Here is a 14,614-nt window from a genome sequence, read left to right on the forward strand (position 1 = left end):
ATCTATTTTCCTCATATTGACAGGCAGGTGACTGTATAAAACCTGTTAACATCGATTATCCTCATATTGACAGCCAGGTGACTGTATAAGACTTGTTAACATCTATTATCCTCATATTGACAGTCAGGTGACTGTATAAGACCTGTTAACATCTATTATCCTCATATTGACAGCCAGGTGGCAGTATGTTAACATCTATTATCCTCATATTGACAGTCAGGTGACTGTTAATGACCTGTTAACATCTATTATCCTCATATTGACAGTCAGGTGACAGTATAAGACCTGTTAACATCTATTATCCTCATATTGACAGGCAGGTGACTGTATAAAACCTGTTAACATCGATTATCCTCACATTGACAGCCAGGTGACTGTATAAGACCTGTTAACATCTATTATCCTCATATTGACAGTCAGGTGACTGTATAAGACCTGTTAACATCTATTATCCTCATATTGACAGCCAGGTGGCAGTATGTTAACATCTATTATCCTCATATTGACAGTCAGGTGACTGTTAATGACCTGTTAACATCTATTATCCTCATATTGACAGTCAGGTGACAGTATAAGACCTGTTAACATCTATTATCCTCATATTGACAGTCAGGTGACTGTTAATGACCTGTTAACATCTATTATCCTCATATTGACAGTCAGGTGACTGTTAATGACCTGTTAACATCTATTATCCTCATATTGACAGTCAGGTGACAGTATAAGACCTGTTAACATCTATTATCCTCATATTGACAGTCAGGTGACAGTATAAGACCTGTTAACATCTATTATCCTCATATTGACAGCCAGGTGACTGTATAAGACCTGTTAACATCTATTATCCTCATAGTGACAGCCAGGTGACTGTTAATGACCTGTTAACGTTTCAGAAATGCAACACTTTTTTTTCAGAACGACTGAGTCGTGAATACAAAATGTCGAACAATTTCTATTTATTTTGGGGTTTATACCTAATAAGGCCTATTAGACCATTTTCCTATTACAACAACAATGGTTTGGTTTTGAAATGTACCTCAACAAGCATTTTATTGGAGAGAAACAGACGAGACCTACGTTACCTGGGTGTGTACAGATCAATCATTCAAGGTGTTGTGAAAGATCCACCTCTAGAGTTCAGTGACCTAGCTGTCTTACCTGTCTAATTAAAGGTTTCAGATATGACCGTGCAATTTAACAATGAGTCAGGATCATCCTCTCAACCATATAAACCTCTCTTACTCGATGTCGCTACCTCAGTTCAGAATAAAAATATTTACCTCTTCCTTGTCGGCTTGTGTCAAACTGTGTGTGGAATGTTGGGCTAGTTAAAACTGTTAGTTGAATCTTCACTTTATTGTTGAAGTATGTTGTATAGTTGATGTGACTAGCAACAGTAAAGAGGACAACTACATTTGACCACCACACCATCTCAGAATGTCTCTTTATCTGTGACAGATGCACTACACATTAGACATGGACTGGCGTGCTTGTTCCTCTTAGCCTGGTCCCAGCTCGGTTAGTGCTATCATGCAGATAGTTCCCTGATCTCTATTATTCCAAATTCCCAGAACATCCAGCAGATACTGCATTGCACTGAGTTCAATGAATGAAAGCCTAGATGTATCTGATGACTTAATCAAATAATATGAATTCATTCTTCATATTTGCAATGCCAGAGACGTCAGCCTGCCATTGTGAGAGAATCCCCACAGTGAGGATTGAGGGCTCTTTTCTCTGCTTTAAATACAAAAGAAGCCTACGACGCTGGAGGCCCCCGACGCTGGAGGCTCACGACGCTGGAGGCCCACGACGCTGAAGGCCCACGACCCTGAAGGCCCACGACCCTGAAGGCCCCCGACGCTGGAGGCCCCCGACGCTGGAGGCCCCCGACGCTGGAGGCCCACGACGCTGAAGGCCCACGACGCTGGCTAATATATGAGCCACATCCTGTTGTGAAGTGAACGTTGTAGAGCGTTGACACCGGCTATTCCCTTTCTAGTGCACTACAAATGACCAGGCTCTGATCTAAAGAAGTCCACTATATAGGGAACAGGGTGACGCGTGGGACTCACTCACAGTGAATAACAAATCAACTTCATTATGCTGCCAATTATATCCCTTTGTCTAACGATCCACTCCAACTAGAGTAGGCGTGAACATTTTTACTGTGTGTCCCTTAGCGAACAGTGACAGGGTCTGCCTCCAAAATGGCGCCCTACTCTATATATAGTGCACTACCTTAGCCCATAGGACTATGGTCAACAGTAGTGCACTATATAGGGAATAGGGAGCCATTTTGGGACGCAGTCACTGATTTAAACAAGTCTATTGTTCCGTGTCAATAACCATGTGTTCTCTCTACCTCATCCTGTTATAGTCAGTTTTAATGAGTTCTGTTACAACCAAAGATAACGGCTTGATCAATCAACACGTCTTTGAATTCATCGGACAAGAGTAGTTAATTATTTAGAAGTACCACGGACAGTTAGATGAAGTAGCGAAACATAAAACATTTACACATGCAATGCCTTCTTTCAACTTTGAACCTCAGTCAGTCAGTAATCTCAAGGTAGATATTCAAGGTGAGGTCATTCGATTCAGACAGTTTCACCACAACCTTATTAAGGTCCTTGTAAAGTCTCATATTAATAATCCTCAAATAGGACCAGGAGTTTTTCCTGATCCACACCACATGATCTGACCAAGGCTATATAACTAGGACCCAGAGTTCATCTTAGTTATCCCACACGGTCAGGTAACTGTAGGGTCCAGAGTTTATCCTAGTTATCCCACACGGTCAGGTAACTGTAGGGTCCAGAGTTTATCCTAGTTATCCCACACGGTCAGGTAACTGTAGGCTCCAGAGTTTATCCTAGTTATCCCACACGGTCAGGTAACTGTAGGGTCCAGAGTTTATCCCAGTTATCCCACACGGTCAGGTAACTGTAGGGTCCAGAGTTTATCCTAGTTATCCCACACGGTCAGGTAACTGTAGGGTCCAGAGTTTATCCTAGTTATCCCACACGGTCAGGTAACTATAGGGTCCAGAGTTTTTCTTGCTCAGGTCGGTTGTGAGGTCAGGAAAAACTCCTGGTCCTAGCATCATTGAAGAGATGCTTTAACAATAATAAGTGCAGCAATTCCCGATTTCCTTTCTGTTGGCACTAATATCACTCCATACAGCAGTATAGTGTCCTGTCCTTTCTGTTGGCACTAATATCACTCCATACAGCAGTATAGTGTCCTGTCCTTTCTGTTGGCACTAATATCACTCCATACAGCAGTATAGTGTCCTGTCCTTTCTGTTGGCACTAATATCCCTCCATACAGCAGTATAGTGTCCTGTCCTTTCTGTTGGCACTAATATCACTCCATACAGCAGTATAGTGTCCTGTCCTTTCTGTTGGCACTAATATCACTCCATACAGCAGTATAGTGTCCTGTCCTTTCTGTTGGCACTAATATCACTCCATACAGCAGTATAGTGTCCTGTCCTTTCTGTTGTCACTAATATCACTCCATACAGCAGTATAGTGTCCTGTCCTTTCTGTTGGCACTAATATCACTCCATACAGCAGTATAGTGTCCTGTCCTTTCTGTTGGCACTAATATCACTCCATACAGCAGTATAGTGTCCTGTCCTTTCTGTTGGCACTAATATCACTCCATACAGCAGTATAGTGTCCTGTCCTTTCTGTTGGCACTAATATCACTGCATACAGCAGTATAGTGTCCTGTCCTTTCTGTTGGCACTAATATCACTCCATACAGCAGTATAGTGTCCTGTCCTTTCTGTTGGCATTAATATCACTCCATACAGCAGTATAGTGTCCTGTCCTTTCTGTTGGCATTAATACCACTCCAAACAGCAGTATAGTGTCCTGTCCTTTCTGTTGGCATTAATATCACTCCATACAGCAGTGTAGTGTCCTGTCCTTTCTGTTGGCACTAATATCACTCCATACAGCAGTATAGTGTCCTGTCCTTTCTGTTGGCACTAATATCACTCCATACAGCAGTATAGTGTCCTGTCCAGGGGGTGTACTTATACATCAATATATTATATTAACAGACGCTTTAATCCAAAGTTATTTATGGGCCGTTCTGGTTCACTCTACAGAAACAGGAGATGGACTCCTGCCCTATGGGCCGTTCTGGTTCACAAGGCTTATTTTTGTTTTTTTTACAGCAGCCTCAGATTCTCTTTCTAATGGTGCTAATATCACTCCATACAGCAGCCTCAATCAGACAGCAGATCAATCAACCAATCAGACGGCAGATCAATCAACCAATCAGACGGCAGATCAATCAATCATTCAGACGGCAAATCAATCAACCAATCAGACGGCAGTAGGAGGGTGTCCTCCGTTCCTCCTGTTCAGAGACATCCTCCTTAGTGACCGGCTCCTAAAGGATCCCTCAGGGTGAATACTGTCTGGTTTATCCTCACACCTGAACACCATGAGGAACCCATTCCTGTAGTTCTTATTCATCCAGCCGTACAGGAGCGGGTTGGCGAAGGTGGAGCACATGGCTACAATGTGGAAGAGAGTATAGATGAGCTTGTATTGTCTTAAGCTGAGCACCAGGTCTAGGTCACTGGCTAGTTGAAACACGTGGAAGGGTAGCCAGCATGTGGCGAAGACTACAACCACCATAACCAGCATCTTGGTGGTCTTCTTCCTGCGCTGGACGGCGTCGACGCGGCTCGCTGGACTCACGTGGTTCTTCAGCTTCACCCAGATGCAGATGTAGGCATAACTGATGATGGAGAGTGGCAGCACGTACTGCAGCAGTAACATAGACAGGCTGTAAATGACTCCATCTCTGCTGCTGCCGTAAGGCCACTTCTCATAGCAGACTGAGATCCTCAGGTTGATGGACGGGATCTCCTCCTGACGGTACTCTCTGAAGATGGCGAGCGGGCTGGCCAGCACGGAGGACAGCGTCCAGGTGAGAGCCATGATGAGCAGGCTGCTTCGCCAGGTGAGGCGCTGGCCCAGGTGGAACACGATACACCTGTAGCGCTCCAGAGCGATGACGGTCAGCGTCAGGATCGATACGTGCACGCTCAGCGCCTGGGCGAACGGGACCATGTGACACAGCACCGCGCCGAACTTCCACTCGTCGAGCAAGGTATAAACCAGTGTGAACGGTAAGCACAACGTATCCACCAGCAGGTCGGCCAGGGCCAGGTTAGCTATGAAGAAGTTAGTGACTGTCCTCATGTTCCGGAAGCGGATGATCATGTAGATGACTAGGGCGTTGCCTACTAGGCCCAGTAAGATGATCAGACTATACGCCGTGATCAAAGCAGCCTGGACTCCTACATGCTTGGTGATGTCAGAGTGGAACCCCGGCCGGTCGAGGTGGAGGCTGAGACTGTCGTTACCCAGGATGCCTTGCTGCCAGTGGGTGGAGGTGGTGTCCATGTGGACTGGCTGTTGGAGGGGTCTGGGTTTAAAGGGTCTGAGGGGTCATGTTGTCAGCTGGGAGGGAAGGAGGGAGGATCACTGGAGCTGGTCAGTCAGTCCAAATACAGTTTATATAGTCCAATACTGATGGTAACACTGCAGAGGCCAGTCACTGAGGCCAAATAGTCCCTGGTCCAGTCCAGATACACTGGGAGCACTGCCTGGTCTGGTCTGGTCTGGTTATTCAGTCTACTGGTAGGGAAGACAACACTGCCTGGTCTGTCAGTCAGCTGGGAAGTCCAGATACCTGCAGTGGGAGAAACAACAGATGGAACATTCTCAGTGATAACACAGAGGAGAGGGGTCAGGGGTCAGGTGAAAGACAAATTCTACAACCACCAGAGTAAAACATGAGCCAAATATGGGTTGTTAGCTCTCTGAGTCTGGAGGAGGCTACAACTAACTTAGAGAGGTTCATAGATAGCTCTGGAGGAGGGGACAACTAACTTAGGGAGGTTCATAGATAGCTCTGGAGGAGGCTACAACTAACTTAGGGAGGTTCATAGATAGCTCTGGAGGAGGGGACAACTAACTTATGGAGGTTCATAGATAGCTCTGGAGGAGGCTACAACTAACTTATGGAGATTCATAGATAGCTCTGGAGGAGGGGACAACTAACTTAGGGAGGTTCATAGATAGCTCTGGAGGAGGCTACAACTAACTTAGGGAGGTTCATAGATAGCTCTGGAGGAGGCTACAACTAACTTAGGAAGGTTCATAGATAGCTCTGGAGGAGGGGACAACTAACTTATGGAGGTTCATAGATAGCTCTGGAGGAGAGGACAACTAACTTAGGGAGGTTCATAGATAGCCTGGTCCTCTGGAGGAGGGGGCAGCTAATTTAGGGAGGTTCATAGATAGCCTGGTCCTCTGGAGGAGGGGACAGCTAACATAGGGAGGTTCATAGATAGCCTGGTGCTCTGGAGGAGGGGGCAGCTAACTTAGGGAGGTTCATAGATAGCCTGGTCCTCTGGAGGAGGGGACAACTAACTTAGGGAGGTTCATAGATAGCTCTGGAGGAAGCTACAACTAACTTAGGGAGGTTCATAGATAGCTCTGGAGGAGAGGACAACTAACTTAGGGAGGTTCATAGATAGCCTGGTCCTCTGGAGGAGGGGGCAGCTAATTTAGGGAGGTTCATAGATAGCCTGGTCCTCTGGCGGAGGGGACAGCTAACTTAGGGAGGTTCATAGATAGCCTGGTGCTCTGGAGGAGGGGGCAGCTAACTTAGGGAGGTTCATAGATAGCCTGGTGCTCTGGAGGAGGGTACAACTAACTTAGGGAGGTTCATAGATAGCTCTGGAGGAGAGGACAACTAACTTAGGGAGGTTCATAGATAGCCTGGTCCTCTGGAGGAGGGGGCAGCTAACTTAGGGAGGTTCCTAGATATTCTGGTGCTCTGGAGGATGGGACAGCTAACTTAGGGAGGTTCATAGATAGCCTGGTCCTCTGGAGGAGGGGACAGCTAACTTAGGGAGGTTCATAGATAGCCTGGAGGAGGGGACAGCTAACTTAGGGAGGTTCATAGATAGCCCGGTCCTCTGGAGGAGGGGACAACTAATTTAGGGAGGTTCATAGATAGCCTGGTCCTCTGGAGGAGGGGGCAGATAACTTAGGGAGGTTCATAGATAGCCTGGTCCTCTGGAGGAGGGTACAGCTAACTGGTACAGTTCATAGATATCCCTGGCTTCTCAATATACACCCTGATATACAACATTACTCATCTTCCTCTCTCTGGTCTATCTCTCTGTCTGTTCCAGCTCTCTCTCTCTCTCTCTCTCTCTCTCTCTCTCTCTCTCTCTCTCTCTCTCTCTCTCTGTGTACCTACAATATTGTGCTCTTCTTTCTAGGTTGTAATTTGTGGAAGTCTATATAAATCATGATCGGTGGTCATCTCTCCTGAAGTTCCCTACCGTCCGGGTTTATAGTCTTTGTGTGTGTGTGTGTTTATAATTCATAATCAGTGGGCATCCCTCCTATCCTTCCTCACTGTGTGTTTATAGGAGAGGGCTTGAGGAGAGAGATATACTGCTGCATGGCGTACACTGTTTACTGTCTCTGTGTCCTGTGTCTCCACCGCAAAACCAGAACACTGTTTACTGTCTCTGTGTCCTGTGTCTTTACCGCAAAACCAGAACACTGTTTACTGTGTGTCCTGTGTCTCCACCACAAAACCAGAAACCTGAAATGACACTAGTGCTGCAAAAACATTTCCCAGGTCCAGAAATCTTGGTTAGTTTGGAAGATTCCTGATTCTCCGGAATCAGAAGGGAGTAAGCATGAAATCCAGAATACTCACATTTCTGGAAAACCTGGGTATTTTAGGAAACCCAAATGACACCCTAATCCCTAAATAGGGCACCTATCCCCTATATAGTGCACCTATCCCCTATATAGTGCACCTATCCCCTATATAGTGCACCTATCCCCTATACAGTGCACCTGTCCCCTATACAGTGCACCTGTCCCCTATATAGTGCACCAATTTTGACCAGAGACCCTATATAGGGGATAGGTGTCATGGTTCCACCTGTCACCAGAGGGCAGCAGAGACCGTCCTAGCGACATTAACCACACTCAGGTGTGTCCTATTTACCCATTATATGTCCCTGTTAAAAGAGGTGTGTTTTCTGTTGTCCTTTGCTGAAGCTTGAATTGTTTCCTGAGTGAGGTCGCTTCCTGAGTGAGGTCGCTTCCTGAGTGAGGTCGCTTCCTGAGTGAGGTCGCTTCCTGAGTGAGGTCGCTTCCTGAGTGAGGTTTTGAGACCAAGCGGTTATCTTTTCGTTATTTAATTAATTGTCTTCCTTATTCTTCTTCTTCCCAATTGTACTGTGATCCCGTGGCTACCGTTTCCCAGTAAAGTATTATGTTAATCCTTAACCACTGATTCCACGTCTCGTCTTTTCTCTGCACCTGGGTAGCAAACCTCACCACGTCAAAATAGGGTGCCATTTGGGACTCACATACACAGCGTGCAGAAAGCTCCTTGATTATTTGCACAAAGGAAAAACTCTGTAGATGGTCTCTAAATAGAGTCTATTAATTGAAATTCAGTGCACACCACACGCATGCTGGTCGACTCTCAGTACAGTGCACTCACCATCCTCCTGCCAGGTAGCTTGCTCAATAGCTGATGTCAAATTAAATGTACACGTTAAATTGTGTGCAAGTTTGAGGGTGTTCTTGGACAGTGAGTTTGGGGAAACAGAATCATTACTGCCGCAAAAACAATCAAATACGGATGCGTCCCAAATCGTACCCTATGCCATGTACACTTCATTCAGTACTCTGGTATGATATATGATCTGATATGATCTGATATGATCTATTATCTGATATGATCTATGATCTGACATGATCTATTATCTGATATTACCTATTATCTGATATTAGGGGTGAGCTAATCTACCCTCCCAGCACTTTATCCCTCCCAGCCTCAGCCTCCAACCCTCCCAGCATCTCATCCTTCCCAGCCTCCAACCCTCCCAGCACCTTATCCCTCCCAGCCTCAGCCTCCAACCCTCCCAGCACCTCATCCCTCCCAGCCTCAGCCTCCAACCCTCCCAGCACCTCATCCTTCCCAGCCTCCAACCCTCCCAGCACCTCATCCTTCCCAGCCTCCAACCCTCCCAGCACCTGATCCCTCCCAGCCTCAGCCTCCAACCCTCCCAGCACTTTATTCCTCCCAGCCTCAGCCTCCAACCCTCCCAGCACCTCATCCTTCCCAGCCTCCAACCCTCCCAGCACCTTATCCCTCCCAGCCTCAGCCTCCAACCCTCCCAGCACATCATCCCTCCCAGCCTCAGCCTCCAACCCTCCCAGCACTTTATTCCTCCCAGCCTCAGCCTCCAACCCTCCCAGCACCTCATCCTTCCCAGCCTCCAACCCTCCCACCCTCCCAGCACCTCATCCCTCCCAGCCTCAGCCTCCAACCCTCCCAGCACTTTATCCCTCCCAGCCTCAGCCTCCAACCCTCCCAGCACCTCATCCCTCCCAGCCTCAGCCTCCAACCCTCCCAGCACTTTATCCCTCCCAGCCTCAGCCTCCAACCCTCCCAGCACCTCATCCTTCTCAGCCTCCAACCCTCCCAGCACCTCATCCTTCTCAGCCTCAGCCTCCAACACTCCCAGCACCTCATCCTTCCCAGCCTCAGCCTCCAACCCTCCCAGCACCTCATCCTTCCCAGCCTCCAACCCTCCCAGCACCTGATCCCTCCTAGCCTCAGTCTGCAACACTCCCAGCACCTCATCCTTCCCAGCCTCCAACCCTCCCAGCACCTGATCCCTCCCAGCCTCAGCCTCCAACCCTCCCAGCACCTGATCCCTCCTAGCCTCAGTCTCCAACCCTCCCAGCACCTGATCCCTCCTAGCCTCAGTCTGCAACACTCCCAGCAATTCAGCTCCAGGGGAGACAAACACAGATACAATGGCAGGCCAGAAGGAATTCAGACTGAAATATGGAATCAGAAGCATACTGCATGTGTCTGGGTCAGAAATAAGACTTGTCAATTAATACATCTATCTGGGTTGGTGGGTTTGTGTTTATTATGCAGGCTATACTAAGATTTGGATCAGAACAACTGCCTACCTACACTTAGCATTATAAAACAACCTTCCTTCGTTCTCAGCTCTAATCACTCTTTGTCAATGTGGTGCTGTCAGCAGACATATGGGGATAGCATTCAGACAGACAGACAGGGGGACAGACATGGGGACAGACAGGGGGATAGAGAGACAGACAGACAGGCGGATAGACAGACAGACAGACAGACAGGGGGATAGACAAGGGGATAGACAGACAGACAGGGGGACAGACAGACAGACAGACAGATGGACAGACAGACAGGGGGACAGACAGGGGGACAGACAGGGGGATAGACAGACAGACAGTGGGATAGACAGGGGGATAGACAGGGGGATAGACAGACAGAGGGATAGACATGGGGGAGACAGGGGGATAGACAGATGGATAGACAGATGGACAGACAGGTGGACAGACAGGGGACAGACAGACAGGGGGACAGACGGTCAGACAGACAGACAGACAGACAGACAGGCAGACAGACAGACAGGGGAATAGAGAATGGGTGCAGTTTATCTGAAGTATTAGGTGCTTAGTAATTGTCTCCAAAGCAGGCATTTGTCTGCAATAAGCTGTAACCTGCCATGAACCAACACAAACAGAACCAACTAGTGAAATGTATGCTACAGACTTTACTATCGATATGTCAATCTCACGATTTAAATACGACACTAAAGTAAACTCACCATCGTAGACCTCTATTCATGATCTGATGACAACGTCTGCTATTGTGTGTTAGGCTTTAGGCTACATGGTTGTTATTTCATTATGTCTCAGTAGCCTCTATTTACCAAAGACAGTGCTGATACATTTAATCAGAATCCATCTGTATCAGGGAAATGAGAGGTGACGAAAGTGCGTTGCGTTAAGCTACGGATGTAACTTTTGATCCTAAACTATTAACCGTGATATATATATATATACAGTCACAAATCAGTTCTATATTATTGTACAGGTAAACTGTGTACATCTTCAGTAACCTATCCAATCATTCAATTACTCACCTTTCCCCCTCTTAGTCGCAGGCTATAGCTCCTTGGTAAACGAGTCTTCAAATGAGATGTTGCACGGAACAAGTGAAAATCCTGAAGCTCCTCCTAAGCAGAGTGGAGCGCACATATGCTGCGTGTGCTCTCTCCCTCTCTCCTTTTATTTATTTCTCTCTCTCTCCTTTTATTTCTCTCTCTCTCCTTTTATTTCTCTCTCTCTCCTTTTATTTATTTATCTCTCTCTCTCTCACCTTTATTTATTTATCTCTCTCTCTCCTTTCATTTCTCTCTCTCTCCTTTCATTTCTCTCTCCTTTTATTTCTCTCTCTCTCTTTTTATTTCTCTCCTTTTATTTCTCTCTCTCTCTTTTTATTTCTCTCCTTTTATTTCTCTCTCTTTTTATTTCTCTCTTTTTATTTCTCTCCTTTTATTTCTCTCTCTCTCCTTTTATTTCTCTCTCTCCTTTTATTTTTCTCTCTCTCTCCTTTTATTTCTCTCATTTTATTTCTCTCTTTCTCTCTCCTTTTATTTCTCTCTCTCCTTTTATTTCTCTCCTTTTATTTCTCTCTCTCTCTCCTTTTATTTATTTATTTATTTCTCTCTCTCCTTTTATTTATTTCTCTCTCTTTCTCTCTCCTTTTATTTATTTCTCTCTCTCTTTCTCTCTCTTATTTATCTCTCTTTTATTTATCTCTCTCCTTTTATTTCTCTCTCTCCCTCTTTCTCTCCTTTTATTTCTCTCCTTTTATTTTTCTCTCTCTCTCTCTCTCTCTCTCTTTTCTCTCTCTCTCTCTACTTTTCTGTATCTCTCTCTCCCTCTCACAGACCTCATATATAGTGGATAGATTTCCCTGGCTATATAAGAATAATATATTATTTTCCTATTGATTTTAAATATGAACCAAAGCAATGCATGTCAAATCAAATTGTGCCAAATGTTTCTTTCAGTGCTAGTTCTCTCTCTCTCTCCCTCACGTTTGACCTTGCTGGTGTTTTCATCATGTCAGTGTCACGCCCTGGCCATACAGAGGTTTTTATTCTCTATTTTGGTTAGGCCAGGGTGTGACTAGGGTGGGCATTCTAGTTTCCTTATTTCTATGTTAGTGTGGTTCCCAATCAGAGGTAGCTGTCTATCGTTGTCTCTGATTGGGGATCATATATAAGTGGTAATTTTCCGTTTGGGTTTTGTGGGATGATGTTTTCTGTTTAGTGTTTTTTCCTGACAGAACTGTTCGCTTTCGTTTTCTCCTTTTGTTATTTTGTTTGAGTGTTTTTTGAGAACATTAAATCATGAACACTTTCCACGCTGCGCTTTGGTCTCATTCCGACGACAGCCGTTACAGTCAGATCCAGAAGGAAACACCAAAGTGGTGTTTTTCCATTACTGTGGTTGATGCAGCATTGAACCTACCAATCAGGCAGCATATCTCAATCTCTTCCTCTTCAGGTTTCTGGGTCCACAGTGTTACGGCACACAGACAGATACAGTGTTACGGCACACAGACAGATACAGTGTTACGGCACACAGACAGATACAGTGTTACGGCACACAGACAGATACAGTGTTACGGCACACAGACAGATACAGTGTTACGGCACACAGACAGATACAGTGTTACGGCACACAGACAGATACAGTGTTACGGCACACAGACAGATACAGTGTTACGGCACACAGACAGATACAGTGTCACGGCACACAGACAGATACAGTGTTACGGCACACAGACAGATACAGTGTTACGGCACACAGACAGATACAGTGTTACGGCACACAGACAGATACAGTGTTACGGCACACAGACAGATACAGTGTCACGGCACACAGACAGATACAGTGTTACGGCACACAGACAGATACAGTGTTACGGCACACAGACAGATACAGTGTCACGGCACACAGACAGATACAGTGTTACGGCACACAGACAGATACAGTGTTACGGCACACAGACAGATACAGTGTTACGGCACACAGACAGATACAGTGTTACGGCACACAGACAGATACAGTGTGTTACGGCACACAGACAGATACAGTGTTACGGCACACAGACAGATACAGTGTTACGGCACACAGACAGATACAGTGTCACGGCACACAGACAGATACAGTGTTACGGCACACAGACAGATACAGTGTGTTACGGCACACAGACAGATACAGTGTTACGGCACACAGACAGATACAGTGTTACGGCACACAGACAGATACAGTGTCACGACTTCAGCCGAAGTTGGCTCCCTTGCCTGTTCGGCCGGTGCTCGGCGGTCGTCGTCACCGGCCTACTAGCCGCCACCGATCCCTTTTTCGTTCTCTGTTTGTTTTGTCTTATTAGTTGCACCTGTGTCTATTTGTGTGCTTGATGGGCTTCCTTATTTAAAGTACGTTTACCCGACCTTGTTTTGTGCGGGATTATTCTTGTGTTACGTGTGTGCGTTATTTAGGTGTGTGCGTGTTCTAGACCTGGTACCCTGTATTTTGGGTGGTCCATTTATTTCCGCGCCCTGTTGTTGTGGGCTTGCTTTTGTGCCTTATTAAAGTGCACTTTTCCCTGTGGAACTCTCTGCTCTCTGCGCCTGATTCTTCCTCACACACCTAGTCCCGCGTGACATACAGTGTATTTGTTACCTTGCTGGTCATTTACTATACCAAGGACCCGGCCTCCCGGGTGGCGCAGTGGTCTAGGGCACTGCATCGCAGTGCTAACTGCGCCACCAGAGTCTCTGGGTTCACGCCCAGGCTCTGTCGCAGCCGGCCGCAACCGGGAGGTCCGTGGGGCGACGCACAATTGGCATAGCGTCGGCCGGGTTAGGGAGGGTTTGGCCGGTAGGGGTATCCTTGTCTCAGTATGTAAATGTAATAAAAATGTATGCACTCTACTGTAAGTCGCTCTGGATAAGTGCGTCTGCTAAATGACTAAAATGTAAATGTAAAAAATGTGTAAAGTGGATACTAGCACCAAAACAGGATCGTTTCTACAATTGTTTGTGTCACCAAAGCTAGGGAATCTCGACCCTGCAAATCTCTGATCAAAATAGTCACTAGACCAGTACATTGTAATATAAGAATATCATAAAGACATCGTGAGCTCTGAGAAGATCACGAAGACATCGTGAGCTCTCAGGAGACCACGAAGACATCGTGAGCTCTCAGGAGACCACGAAGACATCGTGAGCTCTCAGGAGACCACGAAGACATCGTAAGCTCTCAGGAGACCACGAAGACATCGTGAGCTCTCAGGAGACCACGAAGACATCGTGAGCTCTCAGGAGACCACGAAGACATCGTGAGCTCTCAGGAGACCACGAAGACAGAGTAAGCTCTCAGGAGACCACGAAGACAGAGTAAGCTCTCAGGAGATCACGAAGACAGAGTAAGCTCTCAGGAGACCACGAAGACAGAGTAAGCTCTCAGGAGACCACGAAGACATCGTGAGCTCTCAGGAGACCACGAAGACAGAGTGAGCTCTCAGGAGACCACGAAGACATCGTGAGCTCTCAGGAGACCACGAAGACAGAGTAAGCTCTCAGGAGACCACGAAGACAGAGTATGTTCTCAGGAGA

The 14,614-nt window shown here is 46.5% G+C and overlaps 1 protein-coding gene across 1 annotated transcript; it reads right to left on the reverse strand.

Moving 5' to 3' along the window:
• Positions 1-2,369: 2,369 nt before the first annotated feature.
• On the reverse strand, positions 2,370-11,146 carry LOC139574841 (neuropeptide Y receptor type 2-like). Its single transcript, XM_071399792.1, has 2 exons — positions 11,063-11,146; positions 2,370-5,724 (listed from the first exon to the last, which is right to left on the reverse strand). The coding sequence occupies exon 2, from the start codon at positions 5,433-5,435 to the stop codon at positions 4,344-4,346; it is 1,092 nt and encodes a 363-aa protein (XP_071255893.1). The 5' UTR covers positions 5,436-5,724; positions 11,063-11,146; the 3' UTR covers positions 2,370-4,343.
• Between the last annotated feature and the right edge of the window lie 3,468 nt (positions 11,147-14,614).

This window comes from Salvelinus alpinus, chromosome 4, assembly GCF_045679555.1.
Source record: "Salvelinus alpinus chromosome 4, SLU_Salpinus.1, whole genome shotgun sequence".
NCBI classification, from domain to species: Eukaryota; Metazoa; Chordata; class Actinopteri; order Salmoniformes; family Salmonidae; genus Salvelinus; species Salvelinus alpinus.